Source organism: Physella acuta, unplaced genomic scaffold (assembly GCF_028476545.2).
Source record: "Physella acuta isolate Inbredline_101_S28 unplaced genomic scaffold, ASM2847654v3 ptg000125l, whole genome shotgun sequence".
Lineage (NCBI taxonomy): Eukaryota > Metazoa > Mollusca > Gastropoda > Physidae > Physella > Physella acuta.
The window spans coordinates 91,423-113,024 of record NW_026731644.1 but is presented as its reverse complement, the minus strand read 5'-3'; the positions used below and the strand labels follow the sequence as shown (position 1 = coordinate 113,024).

General features: G+C 44.0%; 1 protein-coding gene across 1 annotated transcript; it reads left to right on the top strand.

Annotated features, from left to right (window-relative positions):
• Positions 1–18,561: 18,561 nt before the first annotated feature.
• LOC131934976 (galectin-3-like) lies at positions 18,562–19,263 on the top strand. Its single transcript, XM_059291252.1, has 2 exons — positions 18,562–18,588; positions 18,841–19,263. Exons 1-2 carry the CDS (start codon positions 18,562–18,564, stop codon positions 19,261–19,263), a joined length of 450 nt encoding a protein of 149 aa, XP_059147235.1.
• The last annotated feature ends 2,339 nt before the right edge of the window (positions 19,264–21,602 follow it).

Here is a 21,602-nt window from a genome sequence, read left to right as displayed (position 1 = left end):
TGGGGGGGGGGGGGGGGGTCGGGGAAAGACGGGGGTCGGGGGTGGGGAGGACAGAGGGTTGGGTGGACGAAAGAGAGGTCGAGGAATGTGTCCACATAAACGCGAATCTAGATAGTCAACTGAAGTAAGCCACACGGCTATAACAACCACACTGCCACACGGCTACAACAACCACACTGCCACACACGGCTACAACAACCACACTGCCACACACGGCTACAACAACCACACTGCCACACGGCTACAACAACCACACTGCCACACGGCTACAACAACCACACTGCCACACGGCTACAAAAACCACACTGCCACACGGCTACAACAACCACACTGCCACACAGCTACAACAACCACACTGCCACAAGGCTACAACAACCACACGGCTACAACAACCACACTGCCACACGGCTACAACAACCACACGGCTACAACAACCACACTGTCACACGGCTACAACAACCACACTGCCACACGGCAACAACAACCACACTGCCACACGGCTACAACAACCACACTGCCACAGGGCACACAGCGAACACGGCAGAAAAAAAAATAACCTCAATAACCTCACAGCTCATCTTCTCCCAGCTGTCACCCACACAAGACGTCCCACGTGACTTGGTAATCTTCCACTTATTGTATGAGACGTAGGTTTACCCCGTCCACACACCCCACACCACTAGCCATCCACACACGCCACACAATTTCCTAACACCCGGACAAAAGCCCTAAAATAGTCCGGCTCACACCCCACACACCCCACACCACTAGCCACCCACACACGCCACACAATTTCCTAACACCCTGACAAAAGCCCTAAAATAGTCCGGCTCACACCCCACACACCCCACACCACTAGCCACCCACACACGCCACACAATTTCCTAACACCCTGACAAAAGCCCTAAAATAGTCCGGCTCACACCTGATTGGGTCTATCCCCCAACAATGGCAGAGTTGACTACCTGGTCCAGTAATGGCGCCTCAATGACCGGCTCGGCTAAATACCAGAGGTTTGTGTCATCAGTCACTGCCAACTGCTGGGGCATTCAGGAATAACTGGACAAGGTATCAACACACGTATCAAATATAACGTATCAACACACACACACACCAGGACATCAACACACATCTCAGATACAACGTATCAACACACACACACCAGGACATCAACACATATCTCAAATACAACGTATCAACATACATATACCAGGACATCAACAACACATATCTCAAATACAACGTTTCAACATATATAAGCACATCGACACATAGCTCGTATACAAATTATCAACACACACACATACCAATACTTGAAGGTACGTCACAAATACAAGGTATCAACACACACATACCAGGACATCAACACACATCACAAATACAAATTATCAACACACACACACACACAAACACACACACACCTACACACACATACCATCACTTAAAGCAGGGGTCTCCAAACTACGGCCCGCGGGCCGAATGCGGTCCGCGAAGTCCTCTAATCCGGCCCGCAGAGATCTTTTTGTCTAAGGAAAAATCGTTTGTTGGTGATGACTGAAGAACTTTGCGCAGAAAAAGTCAAAGACATGCCTGGAAGAAACTGGCCCCCGAAGTGAAATTTGATAGTTAATGCGGCCCTCGGACTGAAAAGTTTGGAAACCCCTGACTTAAAGGGACATCTCAAATCGGGTGATTGAGTTTACTTAGATCTCATCACACGTAATGCCAGAAACGAATTAAAGCTGAGTCAGTGTTTACATGAGCTGTCAGGGACCAGTGCAATAAGTCTAGTTTGTATGTGCTCAGGACAATTTAACAAGGGGTTGTCAAGTAGGGAATATGGGGTTGTCAAGTAGGGAATATGGGGTTGTCAAGTAGGGAACAAGGGGTTGTTAAGTAGGGAATATGGGGTTGTCAAGCAGGGAATATGGGGTTGTCAAGTAGGGAATATGGGGTTGTCAAGTAGGGAATATGGGGTTGTCAAGTAGGGAACAAGGGGTTGTCAAGTAGGGAACAAGGGGTTGTCAAGTAGGGAATATGGGGTTGTCAAGTAGGGAATATGGGGTTGTCAAGTAGGGAATATGGGGTTGTCAAGTAGGGAACAAGGGGTTGTCAAGTAGGGAACAAGGGGTTGTCAAGTAGGGAATATGGGTTTGTCAAGTAAGGAATGTGGGTTGTCAAGTAGGGAACATGGGGTTGTCAAGTAGGGAACAATGGGTTGTCAAGTAAGGAACAATGGGTTGTCAAGTAGGGAACAAAGGGTTGTCAAGTAAGGAACAATGGGTTATCAAGTAAGGAACGGTGGTTGTGAAGTAATGAACATGTGGGTTGTCAAGTATGGAACATTAGTACCCACGTCAACAACACCCGCGTCAACAACCCCAGCCCTTACAACACCAGAAAATATAACCCCTGCGATACAACCCCAGTCGATACAACCCAGACTGTAAAACCTTAGCTACAACTCTGAAACAATTTATTTTCTCCTTAGGATGAAAACAAGACCAAATCTAAAGGACCTTGGTCTAAACTTAGTGTATGTGTCCTCACGTAATAAACTTTTAATCCTCTGTGTCTGTTTAGAGCAGTATAAAACAGTTGACAGACACCGCTGTTCTTTTACCTACAGTATTTTCCTGCTGTCAGCAAACTTGCTCTACGTTAGGCCAACTAGCTGTAGGCCAGCTTGCTCGATTGTAGCTCAACATATTCTATTGCAGGTTTGCACGCTCCCCTCCCAGCGATCCACCCCCCCCCCCCCCCCCATGACAAAAAATCCACAGCCACACAGAGAAAGCCATTAGGAACAAATACAAGCAACAATTGGCCAACACAAGTGGATTTGGACGGGTCTTGGTATCTGCCAAATTAAGCAGAGTCGCTGAATGTCTAAAAATAGTAGCCTCTAACGACCAATCCGGTCAAACCCAGGCAGCCGTGGAAATCAATTTGGCCAATCAGATTCGTCGGGACAAAAAACCCACGATTGGAGGGGAGTTAAATTTCGCCGAGAAAACGAATTTTGTTTTTTGCTTCACGTTGAAAGTTGTCCGTTTTTTAAAGGAGCGGATCTATGGCTATAAGTGCTGGATGTAAGAGGGCAATACAGTTTCAGGTGGGTAATCTGCGAAATCGTCTTGCTCGGTCAACCTTGTGTCCTGTCACACATGTCAGTTACTTCCCTTGTCACACATGTTAGTTACTTCCCTTGTCACATACGTTAGTTACTTCCCTTGTCACACATCTTAGTTACTTCCCTTGTCACATACGTTAGTTACTTCCCTTGTGTCAGTTACTTCCCTTGTCACACATGTTAGTTACTTCCCCTGTCACACATGTTAGTTACTTCCCTTGTCACACATGTTAGTTACTTCCCTTATGTTAGTTACTTCCCTTGTCACACATACAAGTTACCGCCCCTGCCTCGTACATCAGTTACCCCCCCCCCCCCCCGGTGTAGTAGCGGTCACCCCCCCCCTGTTGACACCGACCAGCCGGCCACCCAATCACGTGAGTTCACGTTCCAATCAGTGACCAGCGTTCCACTCGGCTGCTCACAAATGAGAACTATCTCTGTGGTCAATTTTTTTTTACCGGAAGTTACTTGTCACGTGACGTCATGAATTTACGCAATCAGTTTTTGTCATTGACCACTTTGTCATTGAACTTAAGCGAGAGTTGTAAATTTGTTAGGTACAACAGAGTTGTGGATGGGTTAGGGCTAGGGCTAGGGTTAGGGTTAGGGTTAGGGTTAGGGTTAGGGTTAAGATTAGGGTTAGGGTTAGAGCTAGTGTTAGGGTTAGGGTTGTGTCTAGCTTTGGTTTTGGTTTTGTGTGAAGTTTTAGGCTAAGGTGGATGCTTAGGTTTTGGTCTTTTTCTTAAGGTTTGGATTAAAGTAGTATATAGGTATACAATTCTAGTTAGAGTTAGGATTTTAACTTGAGAGGGGGGGTAATTCCCCGGGGGGGGGGGGGGGGGTAATTGACAGGGGGTAATTGACAGGGGGTAATTGCTCCGGGGGGGGGGGGGGGGTAAATACGGGGGGGGGGAATGTCCGGGGGGGGGGGGGGAAATATCCAGGGGGGTAATGTCCTGTAGCCACTCGATATAGTACAGCTTTACTGTTTTTATGTTTGACATTACATTATATATATATATATATATATATATATATATATATATATATATATATATATATATATATATATATATATATATATATATATATATATATATATATATATATATATATATATATATATATATATATATATATATATATATATATATATATATATATATATTATATATATATATATATATATATATATATATATATATATATATATATATATATATATATATATATATATATATATGGTGCCCTGTCAAAACGGCCCGGGACAAATCGGCCCCGTCAAAACGGCCCCGTTAATACGACCCCGTCAAATCGACTCCCGACAAACCGATCCCGTCAAAATAGCCCCGTCAAAAGGGCCCCGACTTATTGGCTCCCGTCAAATGGGCTCCCGTCATATTGACTTGCGACATATAGGCTCCCGACAAATGGACTCCCGACATATTAACCCCTGACAAATAGGCTCAGGACATATTGGCTCCCGACAAAGCGGCTCCCGACATATTGGCTCCCGACATAAGGGCTCAAGACAAATGGGCTCCCGGCAAATGGGCTCACGACATTTTGGCTACCGACAAATGGGCTCCCGACATATTGGCTCCCGGCAATTGGGCTCCCGACATATTGGCTTTTGACAAAATGACTCCCGACATATTGGCTCCAGAAAAATGAATGATATGACCACTATTGGCATAAAAGTAACCATTGTGTCCTACCTCCAATACCACCATAACCTCTTTTTAATGCCCGAATGAAATTATTTTTTCATGAACCAACATTAATTCACAAACAAATCGAGCCCTTAACAGCTAAATTCCACCAATTCTAAAGTTTTGATAATGTTTAATTTACAACAGAAAAGATCTGTTGCTTAAAAGCGAGCACAGAAGTGTAAATGTATGATATACATGATGTTAACATGATAACAGCATTTTGTTTTGATAACCTACAAGCACAGTGGCGTAGCGAGGTCGGGTGTCACCCGGTGCGGCACTTAATGGTGTCACCCCCCCCCCCCCCCCAGAGGCGTTGCGACCCTTCCCGGGGACAAACTTTCAAGTTTTCGATTTGCAACCCCCCCCCCCAAACTTTCGATTTGCACCCCCACCCCCTCAACTTTTTCTCTATATATTTTGCTATTTTTTGCCTTTGTGTCACCCCCCTCAATGGTGTCACCCGGTGCGGTCCGCACCCCCCGCCCCTCCCCTCGCTACGCCCCTGTACAAGCATATTGCAGTTAGGAAGGTACAGCGGGGACCCTTCTCCCCACACAATGAGTTGGAACAGCCTATAACCGACTCAATTATGGATGTCATAGATAGATGATCCTTAAATTAAAACATACTATATTTTATAATAGATAAACTAATATAAAAATAAGGCCTGCCGAACAAGAGATGCATACGTTGTATTACATAAGAGTGTCGGATAAGCTAACTCTAAAGAATATTGATGAAGGGGTCCCACTGGCAGATGTCATATTCAATGAGACCGCTTTGCCGGGAGACTTAGTCTCTACAGAAACGGTTTTGTCAGTGCAGTGGCGTAGCTAGGATTTTTGGGCCCCTATGCAAAAATTATCAGTGGGCCCCTTCGTCAGCCGTTAGGCCAGTGGCGTCGCTAGGTCGGGTCTCACCCGGTGCGGCACTTCGTATTGTCACCCCCCTCCCAGGAAACAAAGCATATATATATATATATATATATATATATATATATATATATATATATATATATATATATATATATATATATATATATATATATATATATATATATATATATATATATACATATATATATATATATATATATATATATATATATATATATATATATATATATATATATATATATATATATATATATATATATATATATATGTGTGTGTGTGTGTCGGCCTACATAGGCCTAAAATTTATATATATGCCACATACTGGTACACGTACGTGTTTAAGCTTTAATCACTGCTGACTTAATAGTAACGATGTTTATCTACAGTCTGTTTATAATACAGTTGGATGTAGCATTGTTTTCTTTATAGTTTACGTTTACGTCGTGGTGTCACACCCCCCCCCCCCCCTCTTGATATAATTTTCGATTTGTACTTAGAAGACTATTTAACTTTAACTAATGGATCTGGAAAATGGCATTTCATTCTATAAATGTTACAATTTTTTGCCTTTGGTGTCACCCCCCCCCCCCCTAAATGGTGTCACCCGTTGCGGTCCGCACCCCCCGCCTCGCCTTCGCTACGCCTCTGCGTTAGGCTACAGAGGAGTTAAACGAAGAGATCAACTTCTACTTACGATGGATATTTTTTAATATATAAATATTCTGAAGGCAACATTTTGTATTGTAGGCCCTATATGTCCTGATTTTGTATTTATACTATATTATTATGCTTGCCTACTACTGCTAGAAAGTTTATTTATAGGCTGATTCTCTCAATGTCTTGCACGACAAAGTGATATAGCCTGTAGTGTTATTATAACGATTGGGCTCTGTTTGACCCACAAACACTGAATCCCACTGCCGAAACGGTGCGGGGGGGGGGGGGGGCTTTTTGGAACTTTTAACCTTTTTCTTTTTTAAAATTATTTATATGTAACAAATATTAAAATTCCATTGTAAAAGTTTTAATTTTTTATGAGGGAAAAGGGCCGCTATGTGCCTTGGGCCCCCATGCTTTGCTTACGCTAGCTTTACGGTAGCTACGCCACTGTGCCAGTGGTCCTTTTGTCTGGAGCCAAATTGACAGGAGCCTTTTTGTCGGGAGCCAAAATGACGCTAGCCTATTTGTCGGGAGTCGTAATGACGGGGGCCGTTTTGTGGAGAAACTAAATGGCGGGAGCCTATTTGTCGGGAGTCGTAATGACGGGGGCCGTTTTGTGGAAAAAACTAAATGACGGGAGACTATATGTCGGGAGCCAAAATGACGGGAGCCTATTTGTCAGGAGCCTTATTGACCGGAGCCCTTTTGTCGGGAGCCTATATAACGGGAGCCTATTTGTCGGTAGTCTAAATGACGGGAGTCTATTTGTCGGGAGCCTATATGACGGGGTCCATATGTCGCTGGCCCTTTTGACGGGGGCCGATTTGACGGGGTCGTTTTGACGGGGTCGTTTTGTCGGGGTCGTTTTGACGGGGCCGTTTCGTCATTGGCCGAATTGACGCCGCACGTATATATATATATATATATATATATATATATATATACACATGCCTACAATTAGTTTAATGAATCTGTTTTTATTACCAGGAGACAGCGATGTTTGTGATGGCCAAGAATGTGAAAAGAAATGTGAAGCAAATCAATACAACAAAAACCTCTTTTCATGTGTGCGTGTATTGTTTTGTTCCGCTCGAAAAGTTTTTCTTAAATCTGCAAGATGAGCCCTCAACACAAAATCTTGCAGACAGCCCTCGCCACTTGCCTAAACTGTGCCGCATGCCGTCGACACTTGCCTAAAAACCTCGCTTGCTGATGTAAATAACATGTATTTTCCCACTGTAAACTCCTTTAACTGAAGCATGACATTCCCCCCCCCCCCCATTTTCCACTTCCCCCAACAGTGTCTGATTATGGCTTAGAATAGCATCAATATCTTTTTTAGAATAGCATCATTGTCTTAGAAAAGTATCATTGTCTTAAAATATCATCAAGAAAAAGCTAATATTTTTTTGTACGCCTGTATCGATTGAATGCATTTTAAATAAGATTCTACCCACTCTAAACTGATATTTATGGACATGTATACATGCGATATATTTAAATTCCGTTTCTAGCCATTCTGTAAGTATAATGTAAGTATATATCGATCTGATACTTCTGTATGCCTGTATCGACCTGGTAGAGTTTCAATCAGTTACAGCCCGACCCTAGACGTATTTTACTGAACGCCATCATATTTTGGGATGTGTGGGACAATGTAGAGAACACTGAACCTCTCTACGCCCCTGACAATGAACACTGAACCTCTCTACGCCCCTGACAATGAAGAGAACACTGAACCTCTCTACGCCCCTGCGTGTGCGGTATTTACTCACCCTAAAGCTGAGTCGGATTATCGAGTTGCCAGCGCACACGAGTGAGTTCTAGAGAGGAAAGACATTTTCTACAATTGGATTAGCTCGATCCTAGGATTCGTCTCATCATCACTGGAAGGTGGGGGGGGGGGGGGGGGGGGGGGTAAGAGGGAGCGGGGGCAGGCGGGGAGCAGGGATGTAGCTTCAGGGTGTCCGTTTATACATTTCACCCTTTAAAAGTGTGTATCGGGGATTGTACCAGTGATTGTCTGTGATTGTGTCAGTGATAAATGGTAGTGTTGTGACTTTAACATGACTTTATCATGACTTTATCATGACTGTAACATCACTTAACACTAACTTAAACTGATGGTGGATTGAACGTTTTTCTTTTTTTTTAAACTTGTTTCAACAACTATTTCACATTTTAAAAATATTTGTAAATAGTAAAAAAAAGGCAAATCGTTAATAAATCGATATTTTGGGTAGGATGATTTTTGACGTCATTCTTTGTATGTGAGTTGTGTGTGTGTGTATGTGTGTTTGTTTGTTTTTGTGTTTTGGGCTGGGGCGGGAGTGACAATGCGATACCTGCAAAGTAGAAACAAAATCTAACTTCTCCGGGGGGGGGGGGGGCGCACTTGAAATTTTCGGCGGGGGGGGGGGGGTCTGGCGGACACTCTTAAAAGTATATAATTTCTATAAAAATTCAATTTTGTTCGGGGGGCGGTAGACTTTCTTCGGGGGGGGGGGGGGGGGGGCTCTGCCCCCCCCCCCTCCCCAAAGAGATGCCTGGAAGAAACTCTAATGGCCACATGCATCCACTCCTACCTCGGCCATCCTGTCGGTGGCCACATGCACAGATTCCTATCTCGGTCTAATTAATTTATAAAGATTCTGAGAAAAATGTTCCGTCCAAACATCACCCTTTAGGCAGTGGACGAAATAAAAAGATAAACTCTAATTCTTGCATGTTGCTCAATACACATGTAATCAGCGAATCAATTCGAGGAAAGAAACGGTTCCGCCATTAAATATGCAATCTATTTTTTACCCAATGCATCTTTCTACAGATTCGTTCATTTGTTTTTTATTTATTATTATGTTCATTTATTAAATGTAGCATCCAGCTGAAGAAGTTTGGTTTAAGGGTTCTCCGTAATAACTTAATTAATATTACATTATTTTTGCTCTTAATTTAATTACTCTAATTGAGACGGCTAGGCATTGCTGATGTATGTGGGGAGAGGGGGGGGGGTGAGGTCAGTATCTAAAACAAGACGGTGTGCTTTCAAAGTGGACAAGACATGACACTCTTCACAGGTTTTTAAAGAGTGTTTGGACAAAACGAGTTGGTAATAAATGCTGTTCGTTATACTTGCATGATGTAGTCAAAGTATTATTTTGACTAAAACACTTTTCTGATATAAAAAAAAACAACCGTGTTGGATGTCCACATAGTTTCACACATTTTAACTTGACAATTTGTTACACTTTCAAACATATCTCTACACCCTTTCACACCCACACATCCCCACACACAAACACACACAAACACACACGTGAACACACCAACCAATCACTTGACGACGAAGATCGATCACCAATAGCACGCCTGATCGAGTCCGGCTCGCCTATCTGAGTTGGGCGAGTGACGCGTCATCTAAGGACTAGTTGGGTGTTTTAGTGGCCGGACCTGGCCGGAAATAACCGGCAAATGGAAACCGTCGAGGCTTGCGAAAAAAAGAGTTTAAAGTTGTTTTATGTAACCAAACCTGACTTCCACTAGAAGTGGCATGCCACAAGTTCCACACCAACCCACACTAGATGTGGAATGCCATGCCACAAGTGCCACACCAACTCCCATTAGATGTGGAATGCCACAAGTGCCACACCAACTCCCACTAGATGTGGAATGCCACAAGTGCCTCACCAACTCCCACTAGATGTGGCATGCCACAAGTGCCTCACCAGATGGATGTAAGCCACTATCTCAACATTCACATAATGGATATGTGCCACAACAACTTTCACATAATGGATATGTGCCACAACAACTTTCACATAATGGATAAGTGCCACAACAACTTTCACATAATGGATATGTGCCACAACAACTTTCACATAATGGATAAGTGCCACAACCACATTCACATAATGGATATGTGCCACAACAACTTTCACATAATGGATAAGTGCCACAACCACATTCACATAATGGATATGTGCCACAACAACTTTCACATAATGGATAAGTGCCACAACCACTTTCACATAATGGATATGTGCCACAACTTTCACGTAATGGATAAGCCACTACCAACTTATTTTAGAATGTGGAAGACGAGGCCTCTACTACTGTTGATTAAACTTGTGGATCTTGTCCGTCTGGAGTGTAGAAATGTCATCTAGAAATGCCATGTAGAAATGTCATCTAAAATTGTCTTGCAGAAAAGTCATCAAGAAATGTAATCTTTAATATCATCAAAATATGTCATTTGGAAATGTCCTATTGAAATGGCATGTAGAAATATGTAGAAATGTCATCTAGAAATGTCATTTGGAACTGTCATCTAGAAATGTCATATTTAAATTTCTCTTTGCTCTATACATTTTCTAGAATAACGTGCGAACCTACTGTGTGTGTGTGTGTGTGTGTGGTGTTGGTGTGTGTCGGTGTGTGTGTAGGGGTGTGGTGTGTGTGTGTTCGGAGTGTGCGTGGGGTATCGAGTGTGTTAAACAAGAGGATGGAAATCGTAGAAGCGATCAAAGGATTAAAGAGAGAAAACACCCAAATGTTGGGAGGAAATGAAAGCGTCCCCGGGGTCGTGGGGGTGAGCCCACCTCTCCCTCCCCCCCCCCCCTCTCCCCTCCCCCTATTAACATACCAGTGTCTCCCTCCGGGTATTTCATTCGTCTCCTGCAAAATCTGAATGGAAAAAAGATTTGACGACCATAGTTTTAGGTGGTAGACCTAGGACTCTACAAGCAAGTCTGTTAGGTCAGTCTCACCTAGACCTAGGGTCTGTTAGGTCAGTCTCACCTACACCTAGGATCTGGTAGGTCAGTCTCACCTAGACCTAGGGTCTGTTAGCCGTCTCATCTATATTGAAGAAATCAGTCAACAGCAACAACATAGTAGAAAAAAAAGCTTGTTTAACATTCGCTTATTTTTTAAGTACATTCAATAACCAGGAAATCAATCAATGTTTCAGTGATTTCAATTTTCACTTAGTCATTTTGACTAATAAGATGTTGACTTATTTAATTTTGATAAGACAAAAATCGAGAAAATGTACGAATGTTATTAGGTGTACATATAAAAGTGTCTGTTGTCTGTTGTCTGCTGTTGTCCAGTTAAATGGCCAACACAGTTAACCTCAGCACCACCAGCAGCAACAACGAAGCACCGGATGACCCATGATGGGTTAGTCGAGACGAGATTTTTATACCATTACTCTAAGACTTCCACGGGGAATCCCGTTAAAAACAAACAAGTGAAACTTGAGTGTCGGGAAATCCCGATCTTCAGTTCTACACCCTAAAGGCAAGTGGGTTGGATAATAAACGACGTCACAAATAGCTTAGGTTTTCAAGTTGGACAGTAGCTGGAGTGATGAAAACAACAAACTTTTACGTTCGGTTCAAGGTAGCTTGGAAGTAATGAAAGCAGTTTCCGGTTCTATTTTTAGAGATGGTGTTAAGGGCGATAGGGTCAAGTGATATTGTAAAAAGGTACGTAAAGTGAGACAAGTGTGTATAGTGAGACAGGTGTGTAGTGAAACAGGTGTGTAGTGAGACAGGTGTGTAGTGAGACAGGTGTACAGTGAGACAGGTGTTTATAGAGACAGGTGTGTAGTGAAACAGGTGTGTATAGTGAGACAGGTGTACAGTGAGACAGGTGAGTAGTGAGACATGTGTGTAGTGAGACAGGTGTGTAGTGAGACAGGTGAGTAGTGAGACAGGTGAGTAGTGAGACAGGTGTGTAGTGAGACAGGTGTGTAGTGAGACAAGTGTATAGTGGGACAGGTGTGTAGAGAGACAGGTGTGTAGTGAGACAGGTGTGTAGTGAGACAAGTGAGTAGTGAGACAGGTGTATATAGTGAGACAGGTGAGCAGTGAGAGCCACGAGTTCCACTCACCTGTGGTATACGGAACAGCTTGAGCAGGTTGGCCACCTGGATCGACGTCTGGCTGGACGGCGCTCCCAGAACTCCAGCAATGACCTTGACCTCGTTTGCTGGTACTGACCCGTCCGAGCACTTGAAGGTCGGGCCGTCAATGTTGGAGATGGAACCTGGGGAGAATGTCATTTAGATGAGATGACATTTAGGTAAGATGTCATTTAGATGAGATGACATTTAGGTAAGATGTCATTTAGGTGAGATGGCATTTAGATAATAATTCATTTAGATTATATGTTATTATGTTAGATGCCATTACGTTAGATGTCATTTAGGTAACATGTCGTTTAGGTTTAATGTCATTTACATTAAATGTCATTCATATAAGTTGTCATTTAGACAGGATAGATATTGATGCACGTCCCTAAGAATAACAAACGTATTTCATCAACAGCGAGTTTCCGAGTTGCTGTTCCTGTGAATTCTGAAACAATTTTTTTTTCTAGTGCGTAAAAAATTTGGTCTAGAGAAATAGCCCCGTGATGCCTTAAAAATTGGGAGAATATTGATGGAATTTAAGTGCTTTCCAAAAATAGACGTAGCTGCAGTGTGGCTGTGTCCTAAAGATTGTTGCGGTGCTGAGTTGGGTTGGTTGTCATGTGGTTGTCTGCCCCGCAGAGGTAGAGTCGAATCAACTCGTCTACTCTGCTTCACCTGTCTGTACCGGGGGGTGGGACAGGGAATACAAGATGGTGATCGTGTATTTGTATGTAACTGTTGCTGCTACAGTGGGGTCAATGGTCGACGACCTTCGGGTCATTTGGTTTTGTTACTACAAAAACAATACAGAAAGTTTTCTAGCCGTTGGGTCAATTCATGCGACATTTAAGACGTCTATTTTTAGTTCTTAAAATATTTGGACCAGGAGGGATTATCGTGAAGATCTCTCTAAAATGTTTTTTGCGCACCTCTATCCCTGCAGCAAAGAGATAATCGTTTAAACTGTCTAAGGCAAAAATTTAAAATTCAAACTAACAGTTAGGCCCGCATTAAGAGGCTAAAGTGTGTGTGTGTGTGTGTGGGGGGGGGGGGTGTCTGTTCATAGGACAGAGTGTTGTGGTGTGTGTGTGGGGGGGTCTGACCAGTCTGGCCATAGGGCAGGATGTTGTGGGAAAAGGTTAGTGGGTACAGATACAATTATCATTGCTAAGAGTCGATGGGCCTCATAGAGGGTGCCACTATTTTAACGGACAACATCACTCAAACAAACCGGACAATGTCGGACAACATCACTCAAACAAACCGGACAATACCGGACAACATCACTCAAACAGACCGGGCAAAGCCGGACTACATCACTCAAACAAAACGGAAAATGCCAGACAACATCACTCAAACAGACCGGACAATGTCGGACAACATCACTCAAACAAACCGGACAATGTCGGACAACATCACTCAAACAGACCGGGCAAAGCCGGACTACATCACTCAAACAAAACGGAAAATGCCAGACAACATCACTCAAACAAACCGGACAATGCCGGACAACATCACTCAAACAAATCGGACAATGTCGGACAACATCACTCAAACAAACCGGACAATGCCGGACAACATCACTCAAACAAACCGGACAATGCTGGACTACATCACTCAAACAAACCGGACAATGCCGGACAATGCTGGACAACATCACTCAAACAAACCGGACAATGCCGGACAATGTCGGACAATGCTGGACAACAGCACTCAAACAAACCGGACAATGCCGGACAACATCACGCAAACAAACCGGACAATGCCGGACAACATCACTCAAACAAACCGGACAATGCCGGACAACATCACGCAAACAAACCGGACAATGCGGACAACATCACTCAAACAAACCGGACAATGCCGGACTACATCACTCAAACAAACCGGACAATGCCGGACTACATCACTCAAACAAACCGGACAATGCCGGACTACATCACTCAAACAAACCGGAAAATGCCAGACAACATCACTCAAACAAACCGGACAATGCCGGACAACATCACTCAAACAACCGGACAATGCCGGACAACATCACTCAAACAAACCGGACAATGTCGGACAACATCACTCAAACAAACCGGACAATGCCGGACTACATCACTCAAACAACGTCGGGCAATGCCGGACAATGTCGGACAATGCTGGACAACATCACTCAAACAAACCGGACAATGCCGGACAATGCCGGACAACATCACTCAAACAAACCGGACAATGCCGGACAATGCTGGACAACATCACTCAAACAAACCGGACAATGCCGGACAACATCACTCAAACAAAACGGAAAATGCCAGACAACATCACTCAAACAAACCGGACAATGCCGGACAATGCCGGACAACATCACTCAAACAACCGGACAATGCCGGACAACATCACTCAAACAAACCGGACAATGCCGGAAAATGCCGGACAACATCACTCAAACAACCGGACAATGCCGGACAACATCACTCAAACAAAACGGAAAATGCCAGACAACATCACTCAAACAAACCGGACAATGCCGGACAACATCACTCAAACAAATCGGACAATGTCGGACAACATCACTCAAACAGACCGGACAATGTCGGACAACATCACTCAAACAAACCGGACAATGCCGGACAACATCACTCAAACAAATCGGACAATGTCGGACAACATCACTCAAACAGACCGGACAATGTCGGACAACATCACTCAAACAAACCGGACAATGTCGGACAACATCACTCAAACAGACCGGGCAAAGCCGGACTACATCACTCAAACAAAACGGACAATGCCAGACAACATCACTCAAACAAACCGGACAATGTCGGACAACATCACTCAAACAGACCGGGCAAAGCCGGACTACATCACTCAAACAAACCGGACAATTCCGGACAACATCACTCAAACAAACCGGACAATGCTGAACTTCATCACTCAAACAAACCGGACAACGTCAGACAACATCACTCAAACAAACCGGACAATGCCGGACAACATCACTCAAACAAAACGGAAAATGCCAGACAACATCACTCAAACAAACCGGACAATGCCGGACAACATCACTCAAACAAATCGGACAATGTCGGACAACATCACTCAAACAAACCGGACAATGCCGGACAACATCACTCAAACAAACCGGACAATGCCGGACAACATCACGCAAACAAACCGGACAATGCGGACAACATCACTCAAACAAACCGGACAATGCCGGACTACATCACTCAAACAAACCGGACAATGCCGGACTACATCACTCAAACAAACCGGACAATGCCGGACAACATCACTCAAACAAACCGGACAATGCCGGACAACATCACTCAAACAACCGGACAATGCCGGACAACATCACTCAAACAAACCGGACAATGTCGGACAACATCACTCAAACAAACCGGACAATGCCGGACTACATCACTCAAACAACGTCGGACAATGCCGGACAATGTCGGACAATGCTGGACAACATCACTCAAACAAACCGGACAATGTCGGACAACATCACTCAAACAAACCGGACAATGTCGGACAACATCACTCAAACAGACCGGGCAAAGTCGGACAACATCACTCAAACAAACCGGACAATGCCGGACAACATCACTCAAACAAACCGGACAATGCCGGACAACATCACTCAAACAAACCGGACAATGCCGGACAATGCCGGACAACATCACTCAAACAAACCGGACAATGCCGGACAATGCTGGACAACATCACTCAAACAAACCGGACAATGCCGGACAATGCCGGACAACATCACTCAAACAAACCGGACAATGTCGGACAATGCTGGACAACATCACTCAAACAAACCGGACAATGCCGGACAACATCACTCAAACAACGCCGGACAATGCCGGACAACATCACTCAAACAAACCGGACAATGCCGGACAACATCACTCAAACAACGCCGGACAATGCCGGACAACATCACTCAAACAACGCCGGACAATGCCGGACAACATCACTCAAACAAACCGGACAATGCCAGACAACATCACTCAAATAAACCGTACAATGCCGGACAACATCACTCAAACAAACCGGACAATGCCGGACTACATCACTCAAACAAACCGGACAATGCCGGACTACATCACTCAAACAAACCGGACAATGCCGGACTACATCACTCAAACAAACCGGACAATGCCGGACAATGTCGGACAATGCTGGACAACATCACTCAAACAAACCGGACAATGCCGGACTACATCACTCAAACAAACCGGACAATGCCGGACAATGCCGGACAACATCACTCAAACAAACCGGACAATGCCGGACAATGTCGGACAATGCTGGACAACATCACTCAAACAAACCGGACAATGCCGGACTACATCACTCAAACAAACCGGACAATGCCGGACAATGTCGGACAATGCTGGACAACATCACTCAAACAAAACGGAAAATGCCGGACAACATCACTCAAACAAACCGGACAATGCCGGACTACATCACTCAAACAAACCGGACAATGCCGGACTACATCACTCAAACAAACCGGACAATGCCGGACAATGTCGGACAATGCTGGACAACATCACTCAAACAAACCGGACAATGCCGGACTACATCACTCAAACAAACCGGACAATGCCGGACAACATCACTCAAACAAACCGGACAATGCCGGACAATGTCGGACAATGCTGGACAACATCACTCAAACAAAACGGAAAATGCCGGACAACATCACTCAAACAAACCGGACAATGCCGGACAATGTCGGACAATGCTGGACAACATCACTCAAACAAAACGGAAAATGCCGGACAACATCACTCAAACAAACCGGACAATGCCGGACAATGTCGGACAATGCTGGACAACATCACTCAAACAAACCGGACAATGCCGGACTACATCACTCAAACAAACCGGACAATGCCGGACAACATCACTCAAACAGACCGGACAATGCGGACAACATCACTCAAACAAACCGGACAATGCCGGACTACATCAGTCAAACAAACCGGACAATGCCGGACAATGCCGGACAACAGCACTCAAACGGCCCACGGTTAAAAGAATCTCCTGCAAAGTGTAAGCCAAACAATCAATCCAACACGTCTTTATGTGAAATCAAACACATTCAAACGAACAAGCATCCGATCACTGAATGGCTTAACCATACCCCAACCTTTTTACGATAAGCAGCGGATGAAAGCCTGTGCAAGATGAAAGGGCAATTTGATACGCCCCACATGTAATATGAACAGCTTATCGACGGAGTTATTGCCCTTTACTCCATCTTTCTTTTCAAACAAACTTCACTCGGGGATGTGTTGGCACAACGAATACAACTTTCGCTAGTAGACTTTAGGAGACCAACATTCACATTGTTGTAGGGACATTCGTCTCAAAGGAATTCTGACAAAAGCGATTGGAATTGTGATCGCTTTATTGAAACGGCACTAAATGAGATATTTAAACATTGTATGCACACACAAAAAATCTGGTTCATATCAAGTTTTTAAAATGGCTAGACAGTAGATGGAATAATGCTTAAAGTGGTGAATATTTTAGTTGGATGTTTGAAGCACGACCTTGACCTTTACATTACTTTTTACTGGAAGGGTTCGGAAAACCCTGAGCTAGCCAATGAAAAGGATACTTTTTATAAGACACGTCAGAGGCATATAAAAAATAAATTTTGTAAATAGAAATGTACAACATGATACCATTAAATGCACGTGAATAAAAAAAAAAGTACCGTTTATTTTACACATGTAGAACGGAAAAATCCCATTTAATACATAGAAATCTTAAACAAAATTGTAGGCCTTCGACTTTTATAGAGATGAAAGAAACAAGAAAACAAAAACGTCTTTGATAGTTGATTCTTAGCCCAGTTTATGAGAGCTTAAGCATTGGCTAAAGAAATAGATGGCTTTCATTTAATTCTCCACGATTTTATTACATTATGAGAACGTTCTGACATCATTATGAGGACATTATGACGACACTTGGAGGAAGTTACGACGACATTATGACGACGTTACGATGACAAGGTTTTTGTGGACTCGATTATGACGACATTATGACCGGGCTATGACGACATTATGTCGAGGCGTGTAAGATGGGGTAACGCGATGACGTGACACGCCTGAGAAGTGGCGGTGAACTTTGACCTTGAACCGACCGCTGCCTTACACGCTCGATTAAATCCGGTCAATTGAAGCCGGAGAAAGGGATATTTAAATTAGCATTTAGATGGCGAGGAGGCTGGTGGCTACCCAAGTAGGCTGGTGGCTACCCAAGTAGGCTGGAGGCTACCCAAGTAGGCTGGTGGCTACCCAAGTAGGCTGGTGGCTACCCAAGTAGGCTGGTGACTACCCAAGTAGGCTGGTGACTACCCAAGTAGGCTGGAGGCTACCCAAGTAGGCTGGAGGCTGGAGGCTACCCAAGTAGGCTGGAGGCTGGAGGCTACCCAAGTAGGCTGGAGGCTGGAGGCTACCCAAGTAGGCTGGAGGCTGGAGGCTACCCAAGTAGGCTGGAGGCTACCCAAGTAGGCTGGAGGCTGGAGGCTACCCAAGTAGGCTGGAGGCTGGAGGCTACCCAAGTAGGCTGGAGGCTGGAGGCTACCCAAGTAGGCTGGAGGCTGGAGGCTACCCAAGTAGGCTGGAGGCTGGAGGCTACCCAAGTAGGCTGGAGGCTGGAGGCTACCCAAGTAGGCTGGAGGCTGGAGGCTACCCAAGTAGGCTGGAGGCTGGAGGCTACCCAAGTAGGCTGGAGGCTACCCAAGTAGGCTGGAGGCTGGAGGCTACCCAAGTAGGCTGGAGGCTGGAGGCTACCCAAGTAGGCTGGAGGCTGGAGGCTACCCAAGTAGGCTGGAGGCTGGAGGCTACCCAAGTAGGCTGGAGGCTGGAGGCTACTCAAGTAGCCAGTAAATTGGAGGCTACCCAAGTAAGCTAGAGGCTACACAAGTAGTTTGGAGGCTACCCTCTAATCCAGTGGTTCCCAACCTTTTTCGAGTGGCGACCCCCTTTTATAAAAAGTAAGTGACCCGCGACCCCCATAGAATTAAAAACCCGAAATTAGTATGGAAATTAATAAGCAATAAAATAAGATTTTCTAGTAGACTTTCAATATGAACTACTCTTGATAACTGTTTTAATAGCATGAGTAAAATTGCATACTATTCGTGGTTAAGTTTTTAATTTTTAAAAAATTTTGTTAACGCCAACCTATGTCATTATAATTATCTTAATTTTGTATTTAATCGAAGAATAGTGTTGAAAATATATTCTCGAAAAGTCAATCAATTTTACGTTTGGGTATGAATGGTGAATACCACACCAAAATTGTGTCTGCAGTTTTTCAGCTTACTCGGAATCATTCTGCAAATCAAAAAATTCATCTTGTAATTCATCGGGAATGCTGGCGACATCAAGGGAAGAAGAGAATGGGTAATGCGTCAATGCAGATTCTTCTTTTATCAGCTCAGAGAAATAGCGATGCAGTTCGTTTTCAAGAGATTCAAGATGCCCAGAAATCGCTTCTTTCAAAATTGTAATTATCTCACAATCAGATTCATCTACCACACCGCAGAGTTTCTCAAATTTACAATATTTCCAAGATTTATTTTCTTTACTGATTTTGCAGCTTTGATAAAAATGCCCCGAGATTATCATGGAAAGTTATAATATTCGTTCATTTTCTCTGAAGTTTCATGTTAAGCTTATCTTGATGTTCGAATACATCTGCTAGGTATGATACTCTCTCCAACCACTCTATGTCGTTTTAAGTATACCAACAAATCTTGTTTCCTATGCACTTCCAAGAACAATTGGATTTCTGATTTCAATTCAAAAACACAATTTACAACATTTCGTTTGACAGCCAGCGTACTGAAGTGTAGAAGAGCAGAACCTCGTGATCTATATTAATGTTTTTGCTCAGTTCTTTGAAGGCTCCAGATTTTATATAATTTACGACTTATACTAGCAATGGACTCTTGATGTCGATTGGTTAGGGCAGTGGTTAGGCAGCTAAATCTTTTCTGAAAGCCCGATTTTGAGCTAAAAATAGATGGCGCACCATCGGTACAAACCCCCACAGCCGTTCTAACCCATTTTAATCATCCAGTTTCAAAAAAGGTATTTATTTTCTCCGTGCTATCTTCACAAAAAGAGCAACTCTTCTTTACTATCATCCGCATGAATATATACACAGACCAGCAACTGCGAACACGAACTCACGTCTGTTGATTTATCAACTTGAAAAGCAAACAATGGTGAAAGCTTAATTTCAATAAAAATGTGTTATTTAACATTTACGTACATGCAGCGTTTGATGAGATTTTCTCCTATTGTTTTTTTTTTGCTTGGCATTTTCTATCGCGACTTCATTTGATGCTTGCACTAATGCTGGTGAAAACTTCCTGTTCGATCAAGTCTCTGACGTTTGCAACAAGCTTCTTACCGACGAAAGAACTCCATATATTTTTTGGTGTGCTCCGAATGACTCGTCTCAAATGACGTTTTAGTTTTGAAGATTTCATAGATTCGTGACTGAGAACAACTTTGTACAGTGCGCTTTGTTTCTTCTCTATTACATTTCAAGTGATGTTAATGAAGCCGAATTTCAAAAATTCTTTTAAATATTTATGTTTTGTTTCAAATTACTAAGGTTCAGTATACCAGTTGGCGACCCCCCAGAAAGACCTTCGCGACCCCCAGGGGGGTCGCGACCCCCAGGTTGGGAACCCGTGCTCTAATCACTGGACACCACCTCCTACAGATAGTCTTCCACTGGACACCTGGCACAGATAGCCTTCCACTGGACACCTGACACAGATAGCCTTCCACTGGACACCTGACACAGATAGCCTTCCACTGGACACCTGACACAGATAGCCTTCCACTGGACACCTGACACAGATAGCCTTCCACTGGACACCTGACACAGATAGCCTTCCACTGGACACCTGACACAGATAGCCTTCCACTGGACACCTGACACAGATAGCCTTCCACTGGACACCTGACACAGATAGCCTTCCACTGGACACCTCGGACAGATAGCCTTCCACTGGACACCTGACACAGATAGCCTTCCACTGGACACCTGACACAGATAGCCTTCCACTGGACACCTGACACAGATAGCCTTCCACTGGACACCTGACACAGATAGCCTTCCACTGGACACCTCGGACAGATAGCCTTCCACTGGACACCTCACACAGATAGCCTTCCACTGGACACCTGACACAGATAGCCCTCCACTGGACACCTGACACAGATAGCCTT

Bases quoted from the DNA above. Each gene is read 5' to 3' on its own strand.
- LOC131934976 (XM_059291252.1), top strand. From the start codon at position 18,562: ATGGCGAGGAGGCTGGTGGCTACCCAA. The intron at 18,589-18,840 runs GTAGGCTGGTGG...CTACCCAAGTAG, and splicing joins GGAGGCTGGTGGCTACCCAA to GCTGGAGGCTACCCAAGTAG.